Source organism: Stegodyphus dumicola, chromosome 1, assembly GCF_044657685.1.
Source record: "Stegodyphus dumicola isolate Sdum_Otavi_A_Nest chromosome 1, ASM4465768v1".
NCBI classification, from domain to species: Eukaryota; Metazoa; Arthropoda; class Arachnida; order Araneae; family Eresidae; genus Stegodyphus; species Stegodyphus dumicola.
This window is the reverse complement of record NC_140768.1, coordinates 155,493,882-155,520,734: the sequence shown is the minus strand read 5'-3', so window position 1 is coordinate 155,520,734 and position 26,853 is coordinate 155,493,882. Positions and strand designations below refer to the sequence as shown.

The following is a 26,853-nucleotide window of genomic DNA, read 5'->3' as shown; positions in this document are numbered from 1 at the left end:
CCGAGGATGTTTTCTCTTCTACTTTAAAATGCTTAATTGAAATCTCCCGCGATCCTGCGGTAGATAGGCATATTCTACTACAAGCCTTCCAAAGGGCCTTGCCAAAGCTTAGGCAGGCAGACGCTCTTACGAGGGCCTTCCTAATTTATGAAAGCTATATTATGCTTTCAAATTAGAATTTCTCGGCTATTTTAGACCCGTGTCTTAAGTTCTTCAGAGATGTAACCTTTTACTACGGCCTTAAATTCAACTGTTTAAGACAAAGAACAGAGAACTTACCATGTGCACATGGAATGCAAACGGCCTCATCAATAAGATCGATGAGGTCAAAGATTTTATTGTAGTGCACTATCTTGACGTGCTATTAGTCCAAGAGACTCATCTTACCCCAGGGAGAACTCCCAAAATTTTGAATTATGACATGTACTCGACTGACAGGGTGTCATTAGCCAGGCGTGCAAGTGGTGGCACCTGTATCTACGTGAAGCGTTCGATTAAGCATCACATGATACCCCCTCCTGATTTAAGTATTTTGGAAGCGACAATTATCAAAATTTTTCTCCAAAATTCTCCCTCACTAACAGTCATCTCGGCGTACCTGCCTCCACTATCAACTATCACTATCACGTGGAAGAGGTACTTTTCCTGTCAGTGATTTTGATAAACTTTTATCATTATCAAATCACCTAATTATTGCTGGTGACCTAAATTCACGTCATACCGCATGGTTTTGCCCTAACAGGAATAGGTGTGGCATTAGTCTAAATTCATGGTGCCAGAGAAACCATATACAGATCATAGCTCCTACCCTCCCGACTTACTACCCTGTTAGAGGGTCCCCTGCAGTTCTTGATCTGGCTGCCTTTTATAATGTCAATTTTAGGCACGAAATAAAAGTTATTCAAGACCTTAACTCTGATCACTATCCAATTTTGATCACCCTAGCTATCCAAAATCGTTACTCAAAATTACAGGAGCAAGTCTCTACAAATTGGGACGATTTTAGATTTATTTTGTAACGTACTGCTACCCCCTATCAAAATTACCAGCAATTCCGATTTTGACAGGTGTTTACTAAATTTGGAGTCCATTCTCAAAGAAGCGAGAGCTGCGGCTTCAAAACCAATTTTCTATCCGGGTGTCAGACTCCCACCTGAGACTAAATCCAAAATTAAACAGCGGAACTTTTTGCGAAAACTTTGGCCAAGCTCGCGTGATCCCAGTATCCGCGCCCAATTTCGCAAAATACAGAACGAGATAAGGACTGAAATCCGTCTCTTCAAACAGACGGAGTGGAAACACTACATTGAGTCCTTAACGACTGAAGACAATTCGATTTAGCGGGCTGCCGCTCGAATACGCAAACAATCCAGACACAGTCCGCCGCTTCAAACGGTCGATGACGCACGGATGGCTTACACAGACACTGAAAAGGCTGAAGTCTTAGCCGACAGCCTTGCTACTCAATTCACTCCTAATAACAACGCCTACTGTAACCGCCCGGTTACTCAAGGGCGCATGCATTCACGTGTTGAAGAGTTTTTAACACAACCTTTCACGCCTGAACTTAGGCCCACTGATCCTAAAGAGGTGATGGAATACGTCAATAGACTGAAACCCAATAAGGCTCCAGGCATGGATTCTATCTCTAATCGCATGATTAAAACTTTCCCTGTAATGTTTATTGTTTGGATTACGGTCCTTACTAATTTTATGCTAAGGAGAAGCTACTTCCCCGACCGCTGGAAAATTGCAACGGTCGTCCCCATTCCAAAACCGGGGCAAAATTTAAACTTACCCGCCACTATAGACCAATTAGTCTGCTTCCTTCACTCTCAAAAGTATATGGATATGTCTTACTTAATCGCCTGAATGAATTCTGTCGAGATCAAAACTTAATCATCCCGGAACAATTCGGCTTCCGACCTAAACACTCCACGGTACACCAGTTACTACGTGTAGTAGAATTCATTCATGAAGGCTTTCGTAAGCGAGAGAATACTGGAATTGTCTATCTTGACATAGCTAAAGCCTTTGACAGGGTTTGGCATGACGGACTTATTTACAAGCTCATGTGACTTGGGTTTCCGGCTCACATCATTAAAATTATTAGCTCGTACTTACGCTACGAGTTAACCACGAACTCTCCTATCCCCGCCCGATCCATGCTGGATGTCCTCAGGGCAGTCTTGTCTCACCTCTGCTCTTCAATATCTATATCAACGACGTGCCTAAGGCACCTAGTATCGATTTAGCTTTATATGCAGACGATACGGCCATCCTAACTCAACATACCAACATCACCACAGTAATCTCTACATTACAGAGTTACCTTTCAGCCTTAGAACTCTGGCTCGGACTGTCGTATAACTCATGTATACGTTTCTCATTTATAAAATCAAAATTAATGTCGCTAAATGTGCTGCCACTTTATTCATCCGAAGAAACATCCCTCGTTTAGATAATCTAATTTTCTTCGGTGAACCTATTCCCTGGGTTACTGCTTACAAATACCTTGGTGTTTTACTTGACTCAAAATTAACTTGGCAACTTCACATTCAAAAAATTATTGCGAATGCGGAAGCTGTCAAAGCCAACCTGCGCCCCTTTTTCGCTAAAAATAGCGACCTGTCACTTGATAACAAGATCTTGCTTTATAAATCTATCATAAGGCCTATTCTCACTTACGCAAGTCCCATCTGGGGCTCAGCTGCTCTGACTAACCGTAAACACGTCCAAATTTTTTAGTCCAAATTTTTACGGTAGATATTAAATGCTCCATGGTTCATAAGGAACGATGACATTCATAACGACCTCAAAATTATGCCCATTAATCGCTTTATGCAGCGACTTTCGGAAAGATTTTTCAAAAACATCCATCTTGTTGGAAATCCAGTATTACATACCCTGCCGGTATATGATCCTGCGGTTGCCTCTTCTAAAAAGCGACTCAGAGCAATCTTACAACATGATTATGCTCAACAACCTTTTAAACGGCGTCGGTATTGGAATACAGACGCCCAAGTCGTTCCTAAACCCCAACCGCCCCTGCGTTAACAATGCGTAAGGGCATTGACCAGAGGAACCCTGTTCTTTAACTCTTTAAGAAGAGTCTTCTAATGTTTCTTTAACAAGGGACAACTTATCTCCGCAGCCGCACGCGACTGCACTTAATTTCTCAATAGTTTCTTAAAAGCTTCTTTTCCACCCACTAAACAGGTTGCTTTCAACCCCCCTAAGGAGGCCTTTTAACGTCGCACTAAATAGAGACCAAAAATTTTCTTCTCCTCCATCAGCTGTATCACACTGAACTGCTACTAGAACCCGCCCAGCGGGTTTCGCCCCCAGCCCTTTTTGCTCAGCTCTCCGGATTGTTTGTCCTAAGGATTTTATTTTGCTGTTGATATCAAGAATCAAGGAAATGTATTGCACCTTTTTATTCTTTTCAAAACTTTTTGAATGTTGATTCCTCTCTCAAAATTTATTCCTGGCCCTTTTTAGACACGGAATTTAATTTAAAGACTTTCTATGAGTTTTTCTTTTTTCTCATGCGGAAGGCATTATCTGAAAAGCTTTTATTTTTATAATTAGGCTTCAAAATTTTTCCTTATTAGATGAACCCCTCTTTTGATCATTAGAAATTAGTTTATCTCTGATGATGTGGAGTTAAAGGCCTAGCCTAGCGCACTCCGTAAATTAACTTCCTTGATCCTTGATCCCAAGATCATTGGTTCGTGAGCCCTCCTGAAATCAAGAGGCTTTGATGACAGACATAATGCAGAAGGCTAAAATCTCTTGACACTGGTCGTGAAGTTATGTCTCTTGTACTGTCAACTATGACGAATTATTGCTTCTGAGATGTCAGAACCATGTCGTGTGACACATCGTAAAAGCTTAGAAACCGTAACTTGCGGAACAGCACACACGATTTCCTCATCTCTGCCGCAACTTCTTGTTCATATTAAAAGTACACATTATCAATCTCGTTGTTTTTAACATACTTATTCATTGTCATTAGTATATTTTCCGACTAATTTAATTATTTATTTGTTTCATTACATTCCTTTGACGCAATTAGTCTTCAGTTTTTGGTATATTTTGAGCGCAAGGTAGAGATTTCAAGATTAATATAATGATTACAGGAGGAAACATCGGGAGCAAAAAAGAGCAGAAAAAACAATTCAAGGGGAATATATCATCGATAAAATATCGAGGAAAAGGAGAAAACATCGCAATTCTAAAATCATCGATAAAATATCGAGTAAAAGTAGAAAACATTGCAATTCTAAAATATCTTGATATCAAATATCGTCATAGAAAATAAAGCAGTTCAAAAACTTCCCCAGTTTAAAAAAAAAAAAAATACATTGTAGAAGATAAAGCACCTACAAATCATTGCATGATTCTAATATTGAACACGTGTGTTTTCAGACTTTCGACTTTTTTCAAATTTTTTAAATAACTTACAAATGTGCAGGAGAAAAGCAAGAAGGAAACTTAAGCATTAAAAATCTGAAAATGAAAACATGCACTTAATTTTAAAGTCTGAAAACCCATGCCTGCGATTTTATCATCATGAAAGGATTTATAGGTGCTTTAATTTTGACAGCTTCAAATATGGAATTTAAAACAGTTTTGTGCAGTAAAAAATGGTGAGTAATATGGGTATAAAATGTCATTAATTCTTTGTAATAGTTTGCGTATGAAAATTATAAACTTCTATTTTCGGAAAAAATACCAGAAATGTAGCAAATCATGTAATAAATCTGCTTTGTCTCCAAGTTCGACTGAAGTAATATAACTTCGGATATAACATTACATAAGAATGTGTAAAATGTTCAATGGGAATTAAGATTTTTAAAATAGTTTTCTATTTTTGATACTGTTTCATTGCACTAAGTCTTCTAGCTCTTATGAGATATTGTTATTCACAAATTTTCATGAAAGATGAAAAATGCTTGATTTTTTTCCGTGAAATGTTAAGTGTCATTCAGTAAGCACCTGCAATTAAATTCGTATGGCACTCTCTAATTAATGTGAAACGATATATATTCTTTGAAAAAAATTGGGCTATGCTCTTAAAATCTGCGAAATAGTGAAATGTTTGGTATGAAACGATAAAAATCTTACATTCGGTATATGTTCACTCTCATTATTGAAGATCTCTTCCTAAATTCTGAGGTGCTGTTTTACTCTTATTATTTTCAAAATTTAGTACTTCATGAATTAAATGACTGTATAGATGTACTAAACCTTATCGAAAATTCAAATATTTTATGAATTGATTGGTTTTACTTAAATGATTTAGAAGTAAATGAGTGGTATGTTAGGCAGTTTATTTCAGAAATATATCCGTATTTGAAAACTCTGTAGATAATTTGCTCTACTGAAATTGTTCTAAATTTTTAAAAATATATGGGTGATATGCTATCATCTAGAATGTCTTTTCTCTTTGCAAATAGTATATAGAGTTATAATAGGAATTGAATCTTCTTCCTATAGCAGAATTTATTAGTATCTCTAGAAGAGGAATTAGAAAAAAAAAAAAAAAATTCATGTTTTCATAAAAAAATAATGTAGTATCTGGTTGTCGTTATCGTAGAAAGTGTTATTCAAAAGTTTCAGCGGTAAAATATGATTCTGAAATGTCATTTTCTGAAAATAATCAATGTATTTCTCAATATTAGAAATTAAAATAGCCAAAACTAGAAGTCATTTACACAATATGAGCATGAAGCCATTGAAAAATCTGTTGCAGTCGTATAAAATTTAACTGGAAGATGAAAATTGTTGCTTGCATGATTAAACAATATCAAAATTGGGTTTGAAACTAAATCATTGAGTACTTCATACAGATGTGATCGTGATTGTTTCAAGTTCTTTCAGTAGAAGATATCCTGTTTTTTAAGTAAAATTATTTTCCTTTTCCGATGAAAGTTAAGTCTAAAGCTAAATCTTTGGAAAAGTGATATCTTCGGATTTTTGTCTGTTAGGAGAAATGCGCATGCTTACGTAAAAATAAAATAGGAGTGTTACTGAATTTTCTCGTCATTTCAAAAGTGTAGATTTAGAAAATAAAGGAAATTTTCTAAAAACGTTGGTTCATTACCTTACTCTTACTTTTTAAAAGTTGATAAGTTATAAGAAAACTCTTTTTAGCCGTATACTGCTTACAGTAAATGATTTGTTACTCAGGTTTTATATTAATCCATTACAAGATTTTATATTTCATTTAAGTATTGGTAAAGTTTTACTGTTCCTAATGAGTAAAATTTTCTTAATGTGTATGTAGATATTTAATTGCATTTTCCTCAACAACGCTTGGGAGTAATTTAATAATATGTCGCATAAATACGCTTTTTCAAAAAAAAAAAAAAAAAAAAAAAAAAAAACCTAATTGAAAATTAATTAAAATTATTTTGTACTAAATGTATGTAAAGTGCTAATTGTACTACAGAATGATTCATGACGTTTCTGTGTATACTGACAAGGGTAGATAAAGTGAACTTCAGGTTTTCCCATTGATAGTAAATCTGCAGCCGATAAGAATCTGTTAAGACTCATTTTTAGGTAAATAAATTGCTTTCTATCGCACATTTTCTAAACATTTGTTGGGAATTCTGGGTAAATAACTTCAATTCGGTAAAGGTTATATCCTCATTTGGGTAAAAACCTTAAATATTCTACAGTGAAAAATGCTTATTTCATATTTAGTTGTTAATACTAAGAAAATAGTTCTAAGATAGTTATTCTATGCGTTGGAAATACTGCAGGAAAAGTTAATTGCTTTACATGGTCTTTGAAGTTTTTCTCTCAGAAAAAGGTGATATTTAGCAAATTACAGGTCTCAAAAATGGATAGAAATATTCTATAATGCAGACATATATGTACAATTATAAGAAAACGTAACACTTATTTAGATGCAATTTTGTATTAAAATTGAGTTATTCCTCATTAAATGTGTATTAGGAAGGAATATTTAACTGCTATGATGAGTATTGCACGAAGAAATTTCTGTATTTGTGATGAAGAAAGTTAAAATATTCGAAATTATAGTGGAGATTTGGGTAAAATGACTCTTGCTCTTTGGTTCCTTCTGTAAATATAGGTATATTGTTAATGATATATGTTGTGTAAAGGTATGGCAGTACTTCACAATATTTCGTTCATAATAAAATTTAAAATAAATTGGTAAATAAATTAATGCAAACTGACATTTGCGAAAGAATATTTTAGTCTAAGAAATAATTAAAAAAAAAAAAAAAAAAAAGAATGTGTTAACACTGTGCGTTAGAAATAAATGTATATCAATAAAACAAACTTTCAAGAGAGGAAATTGTAACCAATGGGTAAAATCGATGGTCATGTATCTCTTATTTGATACTAGAAATGCTTATCTTATAAATTTTGTTTATACATGTAATGTCAAATTTCATCAATTTCACATGAAAGTCGTTCATGAAGGCATAAATATCCGTACTTGGTGTAGGAAAAGCTAATAAAGTGAAAATTTGCATAGTCGAGACATTTAAAGTGATGTAGAATGCTCTCAATTAGTACAAATTACTGAATTAAAAGGTACTGAGCGTTCAAACTAGTAAGAAAGAATTTTGTATGAATACATGAAAGAATGAATAGGGATCTAAAATTATGGAGGAAAGTAGAGATTCCATTCTAAAAATTCGGAATCTATCAAACTAGCTTAATGAGAATCAAAATTCAAAACTGAACATTGGTAACATGGAAGAGCTTAAAAACATATATTCAGATATAAAGGGTATTAAGAATTAAAAGGAAATACCAGAATATGCAGGAAATGTTAAAGTTTGAAAATGCGAATGAAGTTAATAATGAAATAAAATAGTAGGATAAGTGATGATAAACGTACTACAGAATGATAAATTGTATAATTGGTAAATTAAAATAATACTATAAAATATGGACTAAGTAGGGGATATTCAACGAATGGGATATGAATAACAGTTAAAGGTTGTAAAATAAAATGGTTAATTGACATCTATCTCTATGTTTAAGAAATTTAAGCATGTTAATTTAGCTGAAATAGTAAAATCAAAAGCGCAATTATAATCAAAAATTATAAAACAGAGTTAAACTTTAGAGTATGTTGAAAACTAGAAAGAAAACCAGTGTCAGAAAAATATAAAAATTTCATCTAAAATTAACTAAAGTTCATGCGTATGGTAGGAAAATGTAATAAGCAAGTTCAAAATTAGAGTACTTTAAAAATTATGAAGGTTCAGAATGTACGAAACAAGTTAAAAATTACATCTAAAATTAAATAAAATTCATATATATGGTCAGAAAATATCGAAATTAAACTAAAATTAAAAGTATATTTGAAATTATGAAGGTTAAAATGTATGAGAGAAATTACATGAAAGTCATATACATAGTGTGAAAATATAGCAAATGAGTTTAAAAATTCAGAGTATGTTGGAAACTAAAAACGTTAAAATATAGAAAAGAAGTTAAAATTTACACCTAAAATTAAGTAAAAGCCGGGTATATGATGTGAAAATATAGGAATTATGTTAAAATTAGGACTATATTGGAAATTATGGCAGTTAAAATGTATGAGGGAAATCAAGTAAAAGTCATGTATATAGTGTGAAAATATAAATTGGTTAAAAATTAGAGTATATTAAATAGTGTGAAGGTTAAAATGTACAAAACAAGGTAGAAATGTTGCATCTAAAATTAAATACAAGTCAAGTATATGATTATAAAAAGTATGAAATAAGTTCCAATACAGAATATGTTGAAGATCGCTAACGTTAAAAAGAAGGAAAAAAGTTAAAAATTACTTCTAGCATTGAATAATATAACACATAAAAACGTGTGTTTTAGTAATTACACTCTTAAAATATAACACATAAGTTGAAAATATGGCTAACAAGTATGAAAAAACTCTGGGTAAAATGAATTTAATAATAAAAATGAGTAATGTAATTAAGGTAACGGAAAATAAATGTGGAACTATAAAAAGAAGATTTAAGAAATAAGATAAAATTTTGAGTGTATAGGATTACTCAATCATTAAATTCGAAAATAATCGTCATTAAGGGTACCTAGGAAATAATCATTATATACGTAGTAAAATAGTTAGAATACGAAGAAAAAGCACAAAGGCTAAAAATTTATTAACGAAAGTAATCACCTCCAGTAAATCAGTCAAATATAATTGTGATGACATGTAGCAGTTTTGTAGATATTCAGTCATAGGATAAATATAAGTAAGAAAATAATTATTTTCCAAAGAGGTGAAGGAAACATTTCGTTTTATACTCATATCTGTTTAAAGAAAATAAAACACCTACTTCATATATGTTTTTAAGAACTCAATATAAGAAAGTAAGTTTACACATTATCATATAACTACTAAATCACCAAATTAAAACATAGTACTCAATATGATTTGTATTTTAATAAACTTATGATTTGGTTTAGAATGTCTGTATGAAACCCATTACATGGAGCAGTATTATAGACATTCAACCTTCGGGTAAATGCGAGTAAGGAAATAATTATTTTCCAAAAACTGTGAAGGAAACATTTCATTTTATATCTGTTTAAGGAAATGAACTTAATATAAATAAGAAAGTTTGCAGATTATCATATAACTACTCAATGCCTAAATCACCTAATTAATAAAACCTCAGCAAATGTCCTTTTTCTGTGACGTAGCAGCTCGATAAGGCTTCCCGTCCCCATTTTTCAGATAAGCCTCCCTTCCACGGCTGACCCTTGCATCTCGGGAGCTCCCTCAACTCCCGCTCCCTGTGCTCCCTGGCTCAGAACTGTCCTTTCCTCTACTCATGTTGTTACTGATACGAATCAGTGCTCAAAATATCTGATGTGGACTCCACATGATTTCTTTGTATGTGCATCTCAAAACCCAAATTTCAATTTCGAATTTGCATTTTATTTACGTGTATTCAAAATTTGAAGGCTTTAGGTACTGCCATTTTTCAACAATGCGAGGAATATACATATTCTTCATTATTTAGTAACAGAGAAGGGAACAAAGAATCCTGGCATGTTTTGCTGTAATCGACTTCAAGAAATGGCAAAGTACGAGTTTTAGTTTCTCAATTGCATCTTGTAAAGCTTTCGCATTCTTCTATTCTAACCGTCATTTTAAACATTTTTAGCAATTTCATACTCTTTCCAAAAGGAAAAGCAGCAAAAAATATATTTTTTTAACCCTGGCTTGTCAGTAAACAATAAACATCTTCAATGCGTAACCGAACTTAATAGATTTAGCTTTTATTAACTTTTTCTCACAAAATGTATGCTTTTATGTTCATGATTTATAGATTCCCAAATGTTTCTTCAATGCTAGCAGTTCACCGCGTTCATCTTTTAATGTCTACATTAACACTGCCTACAAAAATAGTTATAAAGGTATGAATTATGTATAAATGATTGTTGCAGTCATTTATATTAGAACTTAATGTTTTATTAAACCATAAAACGACTATGCCTGAAGATTCATCCTTTTATCTTATCATGTTTCATTTTCTATAAATGTCTATTCTCACTACGCAATCATACAGAGATAATAACTATTTAGTCTAATATTACAATTAATTAAATCTGACACCTTAATTAATAACAAGTTAATAAGATCTTTTATCATGAAGGCGTTTTCTACCTCCTACTTAAATCTCAGGCATATTTCCTTTCTTCTTTTTTACGCATGAAGTGCAGATTTTCATTCCATTAGTCTTTTAATGAGACAGTGAACAATTATGGTACAATTAATCACATATCAACATTTTACATTACACACATGTGAGTTCATAAAATCTAATTTTTTACCTAAAATGTGTAATTACCAAGTTGCGTAATTTGTCTTTAAACTCTCATATCTTAAATCGGTATCTAAAATGTAAATATTTATGAAAGTTTTTGTGATTTAAAGGAAAAATTCTGTGTCAGCCTACGGATTTGTTGATTTACGTGCTTTTAATTTAAAAAAGATTAATAATCGTAATAATGAGATGTACAAGCGATCGTTGCATCGCTTGTAGAAAAAGTGCTACGGATCAATTTTGGATTTTCATATTATAAAGCACATTTTTTAAATCCATTTATAAATGATGTGATACATTTTTCGGTTCAGAACTGCGTGCTTGAGCAGATATGTTTACGCATAGTTAGATTCAGTAAAGTTAATGGATAACTGTGTAAAGAATTACCATATTTACCAGCGCGAGCTCTCGAGCTCCACCACCTTTTAGTTAAAGCGCCACTGTAGAGTCATTAGGTTATTTTGAAGCAGGAGATGTGAAAAATACACAATGCTCTCGCCGGGACTCGCACCTGGATCTCTCGAATAGGCGCCGAGTGTGCTACTGTTCGACCTCGAAGGCATGCAGAAAGGAAGGAGAAAATAGCTTATAATATAATTTACGAAAATTATTATTTTCATCTTAGTACAGAATGCATGTTTTCTTTCACGCATAAGCACGTTTGCGATATTTTTATGTGCAGTTTGGGTTAATTAAAGCTGTATTTATTTTTGTCGACTTTATGTGCTTTTAGAAAGTTTACTCATTTACAAGTAACTGCAGACTACTGCACAAGCAATGGAGTAATGAACATATCTTCTAAAGTAGATGGAAATAAGGAACAAAAAGTGCATTTTGTTGCAGTTTACAAATCATATTAATATTTACCTGTTTTTGAATGCAAAAAGAGGGGGTAAATGCCTTTTAGAGTGTATAGATCCTCTCTAAATATCTTATATCTGCACTACTCTCTGCATTAAATATAAACTTCAATAATGATAATAAAATTTTGTTTCTACTTAAAGCTTAAATTCAATTGGAAACCTTCGAAGAGCGGCTGTGGATTTTTCATACCGTAATTCGAACCTCAGTGTCAAAATCAGATTAGTCCTGACACTTGACACTTTAAATTTGTAATTTAACCTTTCGCAAATTAATATTTTATTTATTTGTTTGTTTATATTTTATTCAGGTTTTTTATTCTTTACATATTATAATTTGCTCAGTTTAGTGTATCTTCCCTGACAGTATCCCATATGGTTCCGGCACTCCTAATTATAGAAATTAAGCTTTGATAGAAACGAATAGATTGCAAGCATTTGAATGCTTATTTCCTTAAATTTTATTAAACAGTAAATAATTCTTTTCATTGCATAATGACAGCTAGTATTATTGTTATAAGGAAAGAGAAGCAAAACATTTACAAGTTTCCCTACTGATTTGTGAGTCGGAAAAATGCAAGGGCACAAATTTATAAAGCCTTTAAGTAGTTAAGTTGAAAAGCTAAAGGCATGACTGTAAGGCATTGAAAACATTTTTAGCGCAATCTTTCCAAACTTTGCAAAGTATCTCATGTTAATTAACCAGTCATTATGATTTTTATTTTTACTTCTATTTATTTTTACTTCTATTTTACTTTATTTTTACTTATTAAGTTCTTCCTTTGGCATTCCTCTCCAGAATGCAAACTGGCTTTGAGTGTATTTAAGCTGATGGTTTTGAATCCTAGAGAGAGCTTCTGGTACTGGCGTCTGCAATTAAGTTTTGCTCATGTCTATTTAAAAGTGATATTCCGGGTTTTGGCATACTGTCTCTAGCCGATGCTTTTAAACTTAACTCAGCGATAAAATAATCAAGCCAGATTATAGGTTATTTTATTGAATGTGTAGTCTTAGGTTTAATTGTTATTGCTTAATTTCGACAGCAACAAGTATTTTTTTTTTTTTTTTTTTTTTTTTTTTTCATCTGTCGCATAAGTCGTGCTTTATGTTCAATTCTGGCTAAATGAAAATTCTTTTAAACCTTCTGCTGTGTTTATGAGTTTTTGAGACGTAGTGATAACTACGTAATTGTGATTGTGATAAAACAATGGTACCTAGAGCAATCTAATTTTGAATAACGTAATCCTCCACCCAAACATGGGCACCTGGAAGCCCAAATTTTGAAGTTCGCCTTTGTCTCATTCCCATTTTGTAAAGCTATTTCCTATTTTGTAAAACTTTAACGAATTTTTCATTAATAAAACTCAAAGCGACCAGTGGAAACACTGTACGAAATAAAACATTTTTTTATCTCCAGCCCGCGGGACTGGCTATCGGAAACTGTAACGATATGCTGTTCTTAAATATTTTTTTTTTTTTTTTTTTTTGATTTTCTGTTGAATTGAATTTTATGGGGCGTAAGCTCCAAGAACGTGATGTTTAATAAATAAAGTAAACACACAAAAGGTTAATAATAAAAAGACAAAAGAAGTTTTGTAAAGCCATCTTAGGGAAAAAAGTGAACATGGATATGATAAACTGAGAAAAGACTGAAGTGAACAGAAAAATTTATGCCAACACTTAAAGCTGAATTCGGAGTTCTAAACGTATACTGCAAGGCTGGTTTTAAAATTTTTGTAATTTTGGTGTTGAGCTGCACACGGCGTAAGTGCGAAGAAGATAATGTTTAATAACTTTAAAAAAAAATCTGAAAGGTTTCAGATTTTAAATTACATTCAAAGGAGCGTTTTTTAACGTTTTGTGCGTTACCTTTATTTATTAAATATCACGTTATTCGCACTTAAACCATAAATTTCAGTTCAATAGCAATGTCGCAAATAATTTTTAAATGAGCCTATCTTTAGAATTTCCGATACACAGTTCCGCGCGCTGGAGATAAAAAGGTCCCCCCCCCCTCCTCGTAGATTGTTGCCAATGGCCGCTTTCAAATCGTTGAGTTTGTTACTCAAAAATTCGTTAAAGTTTTACGAAATATGAAATCGATAATAAAACAAATTCCAAATTTCAGATTTGGGCTTCTACATGCCTATATTCGCAGTAGGATTACGTCATTCAAAATTCGATGGCTCTATGTGCCGTTGTTTTATCACAATGTGAGAAATATACATACATTTATGCAGATTTTTCATTATTTAATTTCTTCAAATATAATGCAGGACTCTAACATTTGGTGCCAACAATTTGAAAAGTGAAACGGACATTTATAGTGATTCAACGGAAAATCGCAAAACGAAAACAAGTCCTTCAGGGACAAAGCCGCTTTGGACTAAAGAAGTTAGTAGGAGTGAGTGTAACAGCAGATTGGATAGACTGCGAGCTCAGAGAGAGCGTAAAAAACCTTAACAAACCCTCCTGAATGACGGTTACAATTGAAACCTTACAATTTTTTATCTACTTAAATTTTTTTATTTTTACATTTGCCAGTCTTCATTGCTTCCACTGAGACTTACTAAGTTTATTGTACCGTTGTAATTAGATTTGTATCGATTGACTTAATTTTTATTTTCATTCATTTATTTATTTATTTTTCCTCAAATCATGAATTAATTGTAACCCTTTTTTTACGAGCTATTTGTTTCAAATTTTACATACATAAGTATTTCTGAAAACAGATCAATATTTCATTTACAATATTCCATATTTTTTTATTTAGTATTGAAGTTCATTCACATATCTTAGCTTAACTATTTACTACTAGATTAATTATAACGGAAGACTTCGATCTTTGCAGTATCGGATAGTTCAAAAAGCATTCCAAGTGAAAGTTTTTTCGAATATCGAACTTAATGTACCGAATTCTTGCCGGTTTTTAAAATCGATGGATCCCCCTACGAGACATTAACAAAATTTAGAAGAACACATATTTTTCTTATGTAACAAAGTTATTATTTTGCATGATTTTATCGGCTATCATAGAAATGACGTACGCAAGAGTAACTGCATTTCATTCCCTTAAATTTCTTTCTGATAGTTTCGATTTTCTGATAGATCCGTCAATACTTGGGAGTTTCGCGATCTTTTTTTTTTCGTGACGTATGACCACGAAAAGTTGTGATGTCTCTGTTACTAAACAAAGGAACTGTATGCATATATGTATGTATGTATATATCTCTAACATTGGCCAATTGACGGGGTTAAAACCGTAATTAATATGTAATTTATTATTATTTCAAAACTTGGCCCGTCAGCATAGAAGTCTGATCGACAGACATCGACAGTCAGAAATTGTGTATCTTTATTTTTCTTTCAATCATTTTGCCCATCGGTTGCCAGGTAAGATCCCTGAACACTATATAGTTCTACTCGATTCAAATCTGGAAAAAATGGGTGACTGCATGATACTTTTCGTGAATTTCCCAATATGCAAAGTAAATAGGAGCTTATTTCCATTAAAAGTCCTTCACGAAGACATCGCTATTCTTAAGCAAAACGTCCTATTGTGCTTTGTCGTAGACTTAGTAATCTGTTAACAATGCTTCATGAAGCTGTATTATCCTTGACGAGTGAAAAGCATTGTGAAGTATGCTCCTTCAAAATTGCTCCACATTTTAAATAAATACATTTAATTACATTATATTACATAGTACAATTACATAGCAAATACTCATTACACAGCTCTTCACACTACATTCTCAAAATCCACGCCAACTCTCTCTCTTATCGAAACTTTTCTCACACAGTTGAGGGGTGCTACAACGCCCTCTATGGGAGATCTCAACATACTCCCCACGGATGACCGTTCAGGACATCAAACTACCTCTTACATGAAATTATTACTTAGCATTATTCTTAGTAAACATATAACTTCTAGATTAAATAGTTCTTGCTTATAAATGAGTAATACTAAACCTAAACAACATATAAATGTAAACAATCAATTACACAAAATGAATAACATAAATAAGTAATAACATAATAACATTAAAACGTCAAGAATTCAAATGAATATCGATGAATATCAAGTTAAAGTTCAAGATTTTTCACGATACTTAACTGTCTATTGGTAACACACACAGTTTGTGAATGGGTCTCTTGAATTCACCATCAGCAGTTTTTACTTTTACAACACGAACTCTGCAATCATTACCTGGGTATATTTCGGTGATATGTCCCAGTTTCCATTTTAAGGAAGGTGTGTTATCTTCCTTAATGATTACTAAGTCATTTACTTTATTATTTGCTGAAGCACGATGCCATTTTGTGCGAACTTGCAGTTGAGTCAAATAGTCCTTAGACCATTTCCTCCAGAAGCACTGCGACATTTGCTGAACTAGTTTCCAACGATTGCGAAGTGTTAGTGTCTCGTCGCACACATTTGGTTCCGGAATAGCCTTTAATGATGTTTCTATTAAAAAATGACCCGGTGTAATCACGGAAAAATCATCTGGATCACCTGAAATCACTACTAATGGTCTTGAGTTCAGACATGCCTCGACTTCTGCTAGATAAGTAGTAAATTCTTCAAAAGTTAGAACTTGAGAACCAATTGCTCTTCTAATATGATATTTCATAGCCTTTACCGCGGCTTCCCATAGTCCACCAAAGTGCGGCGCAGAAGGCGGATTGAAATTCCACTTAATTTCTTCCTCTGTTAAGTATCTAGCTACCCTTTGGTTCGAACGATATGATTTCAGTTGTCTGTTGGCACTTATAAAATTAGTGCCTCAATCACTATACATTTCCTCCAGTCTTCCACGTCCAGCAATGAATCGTTTTAGAGAGGCTATGAAGGAATCTGTCGTCATGTCTCCAACTTGTTCTAAATGCATTGCCTTAGTACTAAAACATACGAAAACACAAACGTAGATTTTCACTGTCCGAACACCGCTCCCTTTCCTCAGTTTAACTTGGAAAGGATCCGAAAAATCCCCACCACATTTCGAAAAAGCTCTTGCGGGATTCACTCTGTATGCTGGAAGATCACCCATTGCTTGATATGACAGCTCACTACTGTGTCGACAGCATGTTACACATTTAGGAATGATCTTACGAATAGCTGATCGTGCATTAATATAATGCAGTATCTCTGCTTGATTTCTGAATGGAGCATTTGTGCTCCTCCGTGAAGATATTTATAGTGATAATATCGTATTATCAGTTCTGTAATATAGTGTGATTTAGGCAGAATGACTGGATATTTTACGTTCTGTGCGATGCTAGCATTTCTTAGTCGTCCTCCCACTCTTAGAATACCCTCATCATCTAAGAATGTATTCAACATATTGAGTTTACTGCGGGGACTCACTAGTTTTCTCTTTTTCAAATGATCGATTTCTTCACTAAATTCTTGCATGTGCACAGACTTGATTACCCAAGAATGTGCTACGGCTAGCTCTCCAGTCTGGAGAAAATTTGATTTTGTCTTTGTTATTGATGATCGTTTCACATTGGCAATAAATATGAGACACCAAGCTATAACACGTAAAAGTTCTGTCCAAGAAGAATATTTATGAAGCAGTTCATCAATCACAAAATTCTTAATCACAGTAGTATGCACAACGCATCCCTTTTTCTTAGTTTCTACTACTTCTAGTGGGATATCCTTCAGTGGATGCTGAGGGAAAAAATTATCTTTTCCTTTTAGCCAATATGGACCACACCACCAACGATCACCTTCCAAAAAACATTGAACTGGCACACCCCTACTAACTAAATCAGCAGGATTTTCCCTTCCACTGCAATGATTCCAAGACCTGGGATCTGATTTTTCCTGCACTTCAACCACTCTATTACCGACAAACTGTTTCCATTGTTTCGCAGAACCCTTTATCCAAAACAAGACAATTAAGGAATCAGTCCAATACACAAATTTATCAATAAGATCATTAAAAACCTCTCCCAGATATTTTCCTGTTCTACCTCCTATGACTGCTGCCATTAGTTCCAATCGTGGCAACGTCAATTTCTTCAAAGGAGCTACTCTGCTTTTCGACATGACAAACGACACGGAAATGTTACCCTTATCATTTAAGCAACGACAATACGCTACAGCACCATAAGCTATAGGAGACGCATCGCAAAATACGTGTATTTCCATTTTTGAATTTAAGTTATCACAACACACAAATAAATTTCTCGGAACTGAAATATCCTTCAGATATTTAACCTCAGAACACCAGCTAGTCGATTTGATTTTAAGGTCATCTGGCAATTTCTCATCCCAACCAATACCACGTTCCCAAATTTCCTGTAGCAAACACTTAATCCTAACTATAAATGGAGTTGTAAAACCAATTGGATCAAAATCATTGCTGCAACATGCAAGATATAACGCTTTGTGCTCTTCAAACTCTTTAAACTATCCATTAATCTTGCTATGTCTATAGAACATTTATCATTTGCTGGATTCCACTTCAAGCCTAAAACCTTCAACTGACAGTCAGAAATACAAGTATCATAGCTAAGTCCATTCTGCATCCACAATGACCTCAGTTTCTCAGAATTAGTTTTTAATTTTCGCAAAATCATACTTGCATCCTTTAAAATCGACACAGCTTCAGAAGACAGCTTAAATGCCTCTTCTGCTTTAAGTGCTTTTTTATTGTTGCACTTAAAATAAATATCGATGACTTAAAACCGAACGGCAAACGTGTCATACGCATTATTTTGTAGTCTTCATTTGTATTCTCTGATAACCACAAGAATTTTAAAAATTTCCTATCCTCTTCTGAAATTCCAATCATCAAAAATGCTTTCTCTATATCAGCACAAAATGCAATTTTTAATTTCCTAAAATTTAAAATATCATCCAGTACATTGGGATTCAAATTCGGCCCTATCTCTAAGTAATCATTCAAAGAGAGATTTAGTTTCGCTTTCGAACTACAATTGAAAACCACGCGAACTTTAGTAGTATCCTTTTCGGTTCTCACAACTGCTCTATTAAATACTCCTTCGCATCCCTAGAACATTCTTCAATTATTCCTTTACTCTGTTGATCTTTAATTATGTCCTTGTATTCATTCGCCAACCCTTCATTATTTTCGAAATTGTTTTTTTAAGTCCTCAAGTCTTTTTTTAGCAAGACAAAAGTTATTTTTTAAATCCGTTGGCTTTATTCGCCATAACAAACAAGTTTCGTATCTTCCATCTACAAACCTCAAATTATCTTCAAATTGTTTTATCAAATTCTCATCTGCAATTGATAACTTATAAGAATCTGTAATTCCTAACGATTCTAAATTCCATAGCATCTGCATATCGGTACCAACGCAAAAATTTGTTGATGCTATGTTTCCCCAAATTTTATCCTCAGAATTATTTTATATGCCCTGGAGGGTAAGGCCAAAAATAGTTTGTATGCAGTTTAGCGTTTTGGTTATTTTTTCTACTTTCGACTCTTTAATGATGTCCCAAAAATAATCTGCTCCTATTAAAATTAGAATACCTTCATCTGAATCCATGCATGCCTCAGCTAAATTTAAACCCTTTTGCTCAAAAATATTTTGAATATTTATATTGGGAAATGCAATGGGTGCGGCAGTAATCATTTCAGTAACTAATGCTTCTATCCCAATATATTTCTTAGGATCGTTCCTATTCCTCATTGTTAACTTTACTACACTGTAAGTTTTATTTATGGCTTTCGTAGACCCAAAAGCATAAACTGACAATCTTTCCTTTCGAATGGTTTTAAGGCTAAGGGCATCTGCCGAATATTTTGTTATTCAAGATCTTTCACTCCCGTTATCCATTAACACCCGACATAGTTTAAAGTTCCCTTTCGAACAAGCCAAGACAGTACAAAGTTTGCAGTAAAGCACTGGCATTTGATCGCCGCTGAGAGGAGCTGCACTGAGTCACCGCGTTTGAATTCTCTTTTCCCCCTTCGACTTCAGCTGATTTATTACTTTTTTCGCATAGCAAGGAGTGGTGAGCTAAGCTGTTGCAGTTCTTGCATGGGTCGAGTTTAGTTTTACAGAATCGCGCTAAATGGAATTTTGAGAAATAGCGAAAACATCGATTATCTCTTTGTAATCTATTTTTCCTTTCCGCGACACTTTCAAATTCGCAAAATTCATATTCTTTGCTTTTACAAAATATGCAGTTTCTATTAACATTTGTAGTATAACTAGCAGTTGATATATTCCTATTAGTATTAAGCTTTTTATTTTCAAATTTCCTAGAATTACTTTTACATTCATTACCAAAATTATGATAATTTTCAGTTTTTCTACTAAATAAATATGTCCTTTCCCTAGACTGTATCTCTTTCTCTAGAAAGGTAAATAGATCCTTAAAATTCCAATCACTATCTGGATACATTCTATTGAATTCTAAAACAAGTTCCTTTGGAATTCTTTCTAACAAAATGGGAATCAATAAAGTGCTGAAAGATTTTGTTTCAACTCCTAACGACTCTAAACTTCTAATTTGAGTATCAGCTTTGTCAAACAACCTTCTCAATCCATCCAAATCATTTATACTTTTAATAATAGGAATTTTAAGTAACTCATTCAGATGTGTCTGTATAAGAGTATTCTTATTACCAAATCTACCTTTTAATATATCCAAAGCAGCATCATAATTTTCTTCTGTTAACGCAAAACCACTTATACAAGTAGATGCCGTACCCCCTAAATATGACCTTAAATAATTAAATTTATCTATCTTTGAAAGATTACTGTTATTGTGGATAGCGCTTTCAAACTGGTTATAAAATTCTAACCAAAAAGCAGGATCACCATAATATTTACTGATTATTAATTTAGGAAGTTTAACTGTTTTGGTTTCTCTAAAGGTTTGGTTTTCTAGTGTACCTTGAGCAGTTTCGGGAATAGAAAAGGATACGTTACTAATATTCATTTCATCTTTCATTAATCTATCAATTACATTAGTTATCTTTTGTTTCCAGAGGATAATTTTTTCTGAATATTCCTCTGACACAGTAATTTTCTCTTCTATATCATCACAATTACAAAAATTTTTCACTTCATCGTTTAATCGTTTTAAATTAGTTTCCTTATCTATTATTTGTGCTCGAAATTCCTTTAAAGTATCTACCTTATTCGTAACATCTATCTCGGTAGAATTTTCCTTAATAAAAGCTTCAACTTTGTTAATTAACTTAGTTAACGTAGACCTAACTGCGCTAATCTCCTTTCTCAACTTAGGTAATTCCGACATTTTACAACAATTCAAATTTCAAACAAAACATCAAAACAAAGCCTACCTTTCCTGCAAAATTCCACAAATTCCCAAACAAAGCTTGCAACTAAACCACTAGAATCCACAGCTTCCAAGACCGACTCTGTCCTCACTGGTGGCTCCAAAAAAAATGTGAAGTATGCTCCTTCAAAATTGCTCCACATTTTAAATAAATACATTTAATTACATTATATTACATAATACAGTTACACAGCAAATACGCGTTACACAGCTCTTCACACTACATTCTCAAACCCCACGCCAACTCTCTCTCTCTTATCGGAACTTTTCTCACACAGTTGAGGGGTGCTACAACGCTCTCTATGGGAGATCTCAACAAGCATGCTTTGCTGTTTACTGTTAAAATCAGCATTTTATCACTTTTATTGCTAGCACTATTAGTTATCATTAATACATAAGCGTTTTTGCGTCTTATTCCACTTGCCTGACAGTGATATCAGAACAATCCTACGAAATTCATGGTCACATTTCGTGGGCTTGTTTCGTTGGGAAACGCCTTGAGCACCAGACAAGTGATAATACGACTTCGCTCATTTCCGCTCTCAGTTTTGAAAAAGACGGGTAGTTTTAAAATACAGTAGTAATGCATTTTATAGACATCTCTGATATTAAAAAATAAAGAGTCTGTACATTTGTATGTGCCTCGCAGTGCTGAAAATTGGCAGTACCTAGAATCATCAAATGTTGAAAACACCTTGTCCTTCGCCCAAACATATCCATTTTAATGCCTGAATTTTGAATTTCGAATTTACTTTTTATTTACAGTGGAACCTCGAGATACGATTTTAATTCGTTCCAGCATTGAGCTCGTGTAGCGAATTTCTCATACCTAGAAACAAACTTCCCCATTGAAAATAATGGGAATCCAGTTAATCCATTCCGCACTCCAAAAATTATCAACAAAAAAGTTAATTTTTCTAATAAATAATACAGGTAAATAATATAATCGTAGTTTACCTTTATGATAGCTTCGGGCACCGAATCGCCTTTTAAGTGCTTCTTGTTGATCCAGAGCAAAAACGGCTTCAAAATGTTTTGGAACACTTCAACATCTTCTAAGTGTTTTGAACGGTGCTTGGAAGTAACGGTAACTCCTTTGGCTACATCAAGTTTCTTAATTTCTTCCTTCTTCTTCAGAATAGTGCAGATTGTCGATGTCGAAAGGCCATAAGTCCTCGTCAATTCCGTCACCCTTATACCACACTTATGTTTATCTAAGTTTTCTTTCTTAATTTCAACGGCTATGGCTTCTTTCTTTTTATTTTTGCAGCTCTATCTGAGGCAACAATCTTCTTGGCAGGCATCGCGAAATAATTATTTTCACGTTAAATGTAAAAAATAATTAACTCATAAGCGCACAAACATGTAGATCAAAGAACACTGAGTGATCTTTAGAGGGGATTACCCGAGTTGAGCCAGATCGGGAAATGGCGCCACGAATACCAATAGCCTGGCTCATTGCTCGTTACTCGAGTTCAATGCTCCTATTTAGAGACGAATGTTTCGCTCACACTTTACTCGTATCTCGAATTTCTCGTATATAGAGGTGCCCGTATCTCAAGGTTCCACTGTATTTGTTATTTTGTGCGAATATGAGGAACATCTGATTAAAGACTCAGTAATATAAAATCTTGGTGTTCTCATTCATGAAAGTGTAAGATATTTATATTTCAAATTTAATCAGAAAATTCAACAATGTAAGCTAAGTGTGTTGCTACTCGATAAAGCTCAATATATTTGTTAAATTTGTTTCATTCGAACGAAATAAAACATTTTTATCTTCCACGCGGCAGTGTATTGTCGGTCAGCAAAGCTAAAATAGTATTTAATTTTCTTTCCAAATTTATTCGGTTCTTAATGACAACTTTAAAGCAATAAACTCAGACTCATTTAATATTATTAGTTACTAGCTGTACCAATGAAATTAGCCGGATTCATTAAAATTATTGTTATTATATCTTTTTTAGAGAAACTATTTTTATAGCAAATGCTTTTTATAACAACTAGTAGTACTACGTAGCTAGTCCAAAAAATGACTTTTTTACTTTTTAGTGCATGTAACTAAATATCCTGCAATGTAAAACTAACTTATGTACATTTTATTAAACTGAGTTTAAAATTTCTACATATTTATCTCACTAACGTGTCTTAGTTAAATTTTAATTTTCTATGTATTTATTGTAATATCTTACTAAAGTTTTTAACTAAATTTCTTGCTAAGCAAATCTTTTTTCTTTTCACTTTTCAGGTGCATTGTTTTACTTAGAAGTTCAAAAGAATATCAGTGTCTAAGCATCCGGCCAGCTACGGCATGGGAACTAAAGCATTTAGATACGATGGTTATCGACAGCAGCAAAGCAAAGGCCGTCTTGATGAAATCATTGAAGACATTTTGAAATGTTTAAGCAAAATATATTTTATACCAAAATACAAAACACTTGTGATTTAACCCAAAATTTCTTTTCATGCCATTAATTTTGCAGAAGTGCCTATAAATAAATACAGTACAGGTTATTTAAGCAAGTACAATATATTATTTAAAGTTCATTTTCATAAATTAACGCATATATATTTCCACATACATATCTTACTTATTTTTCGTCTAACCATTAAGTATTAAAACCAGCAGGAAATTTCAGTTTAAAAAATTGACACACATTAACATAATGAGCACTTCAAGAAAACTATTAGAAGGACCTTCATATTATTTTCCCATAACTTTGTTCCACGCGTTAAGGAAGTTATTTATATTTCGTCCTTCATATGCAAGAAGTCTGTAACCTCAATGCACGAAAATTAGCAAAATGTAACAAGTTATTGTTATTAAGAGACGGACCTCACAATTTTTTTAAATGTATCAAGTATTTACCACATTAAACAATAAACGACTTTAAACGACTTTAATTAAAATAAAACACATTCAAAGATTTTATTAGGCGTATCACCCTTTTTAAATTGCTACAACCAAATATTATCGCCCTGTATTATATTTAAAGAAATTTAATAATGAGGAATCTGAGGGAATGTATGCATGTTTTTCTCATTCTGAAAAAATAACGGGACCTAGAGCCATCCAGTTTTGAATAACGTAATCCTCCACCCGAACATGGGCACCTTGGAAGCCCGAATTTTGAATTTCGAATTCGTCTTATTGTCTATATCCCATTTTGTAAAACTTTAAGAAATTTTTGATTAACAAACTCAAAGCGACCAGTGAGAACACTGCGCGGGAATAAAAAATTTTTTATCTCCCGCCTACGAGACTCTCTATCGAAAATTTTAAAGATATGCTGCTTTTAAATATTTTGTGATTTTATTGTTGAAAAGAATTTTTTATGTGGTGTAAACGCCAATAACGTAATATTAAATAAATAAAGTAAACACACGAAACGTTTATAATAAAAAGACAAAGAAACGCTTTGGAAAGCAATCTTAATAAGAAAATTGAACATTTATATAATGAACTGAGAAAAGACTGAAATAGAAAAATATATGCCAACAACTTAACGCTGCATCGGGAATTCTTAACGTATACCGCTATGCAGCTTTTAAAATTTTTGTAATTTTGCTGTTGAACTGTATGTGGCGTAACTGCGAAGAAAATTGTGCTTAACAATAAAGCTAAAATAACAACAAACAAAAAAAGTGGTTAGTAGGCGTGAATGTAACAGCAGACTGGTAGATTTTTTACTTTCAAATTTTTATTTAAAAATGTCATAGCGCAACTTACTGTCTGAACTGAAGGAAAGATGTCTTAGCTTTTAACTTGAATAAAAATGATACAGTATCAAATGAATAAAATAGATTTGATACAATAAATTAAATCATTTCATACTTAAATGTTTGAATCCGATTCTAAGCTTTATAAGTGAAATTTACAATATATACGTATATATATATGCATGTTCCTGTTTTAAAGAATTCCGTCTTCATTTCTAATTTACAGTATTAAAATAAATATGGTAAATGGCTGAGTTATTTCTATTCCTCACGACAGACATTATACTTTTAAAAAAGGCAAAGTTGCAAATCGAAAGCAAACTAGTGTTTCTCAAATAGGAATGTGTATAGCTAGTGGCAAAATGTCTCCAAAAATTTTTATTGCGCGAACTCTCAAAACACTTTGGAGCACTTTGGAGATTCGAGAATTTTTAGTTTTCTTACAAAATTATAAAAGCAGACTCATGTAGAGTTAACTTTCTTTCTATGACACTTTTTTTAATGCTGCAATAATAGTTATAAGTAAGCTGATTAAGAGTTGTGATTGATTCTCTTATTCAAAATAAGATGAGTCTAGAAGCTCTGATTTTTTTCCCCGGTAGTCCTTCAGATTGAATTATACTTTTCATAGCATTTCATGATCGATTCAGAAACGGGAAATAAATTTTTTTTCTGGCATCCTTTTTAGTATTACGGGCGTGACGATTTTCGTTTCTTCATCTAAAGAGAACTATTTATTCCCTTTTCAATAGTATAAACGACAGGAAATCATATCATCACACTTCTGGACTATATTTTGGGTATTTTAGTGCTGACAGATCCATTTGAAATAGTACTGTTAATGCCACATCAGCAATACGTGTAAAATTTAATCGAATTAGTTATTTAATTGGCACTTGTTTCGCCTATATTTTTCAAACAAATTGCCATCTTAACAATTAAATAGAAATTTAATTAAATTTCCGTAATATAGACAAGAACTAAACTCAATGAAAAGGTACAGACTATTTCTTGTAATTTGCAACTTAAAATTAAGAAACAATAGTCAACACTACTGAATCATTAAGTTTGTCGAAGCAGGAAACATGAAAAATGTGAAGTTCCCTCTTCGGGATTCGAACTCCGAACTTTGCGATTGCCAACAGGACATGCTTACAAAGACACGTCATAATGGGGGAATAAAAACCTTATATTCTGTCCCACTTAAAAGGCAACTACAGAGGCGAAGACCCATTCACTAAATCCTAGTGGTGAAGAATTATCGACGTACCGTAATTAATCAATTAATCACTACACAATTAAGTGCAGACCCACTTATAGATTCATTAAAATTTTTATTGGAGCATGGAATGTGAAAAGTTAGCAAAGTCTTCTTTGAGATTCGAACTCTAGACTTCCCGATTAGAACGCGGACGGGCTTCCAAATTATTCAGGAATACGCTTGTTGCTTTTGTTGTGTTGTTACTTATGCTCACTTGACTGACAGCAACATCAGCCCAAGCCCACAATATTCTTCGTGGTAAGGAGCGCACAAGATACACCTGCCGTTGGCAACAGCCTTGAGCACCATACAAAGTGCGATTTTGCTCAGTTTCTCCCCCAATTTTGATAGACCGGGGAGCCGGGGTGGACGTGCCCGAAGGTCTCCCACCCCTCTCCGCTTCCACCAAACCACACGAGAGGACTTTCGGCTCCTCGCATATTTAGAGTGCCAGCATGCCGCATGGACACTATACATTTACAGACATCCATGCCTTCTCCGGAATTCGAAACTGGGCTCTTCGGCACGGCAGTCAACGATGCTAACCACTATACCGGTTGGGCGGCGCTTGTTGCTTTTAAATCTCTCAGTGTGATAAGTGATAAGTGACGGAGGACGCGAGCACCACCCCTCTACCATAGCGGTTAATTGGTATAGCGCCGCGTCCCCCTTGTCTAGAGCACCCCAAGATGGTATGGGGAAGGGCGAGGGGCCACACGAACCCCTGACACCAGTCACCGATTTAAAATACAGTGCCATACAAGGGCCTTGACAGATAGTACATTGCCATACAATAATATTTTGTTTTATACAGCATGTTACAATTGAGGTACATATTACGTATGATGGCATATTACAAATAAGGTACATAGTACATAATCTTACATTT

At 33.5% G+C, this 26,853-nt stretch overlaps 1 protein-coding gene across 4 annotated transcripts in view; it reads left to right on the top strand.

The window, feature by feature from the left end:
* Window positions 1-23,497, top strand: part of LOC118186767 (spermatogenesis-associated protein 22-like) — a 163,653-nt gene extending 140,156 nt beyond the window's left edge. For 3 of the 4 annotated variants that reach the window (XM_085822351.1, XM_085822346.1, XM_085822348.1), the window contains one exon: window positions 23,232-23,497. In XM_085822351.1, the coding sequence (XP_085678477.1) occupies window positions 23,232-23,249 (18 nt within the window). In that variant the 3' untranslated portion in view covers window positions 23,250-23,497. The remainder of the gene's footprint in view (window positions 1-23,231) is intronic. The other variant, XR_015042714.1, reaches the window with a different exon arrangement.
* Window positions 23,498-26,853: the final 3,356 nt, after the last annotated feature.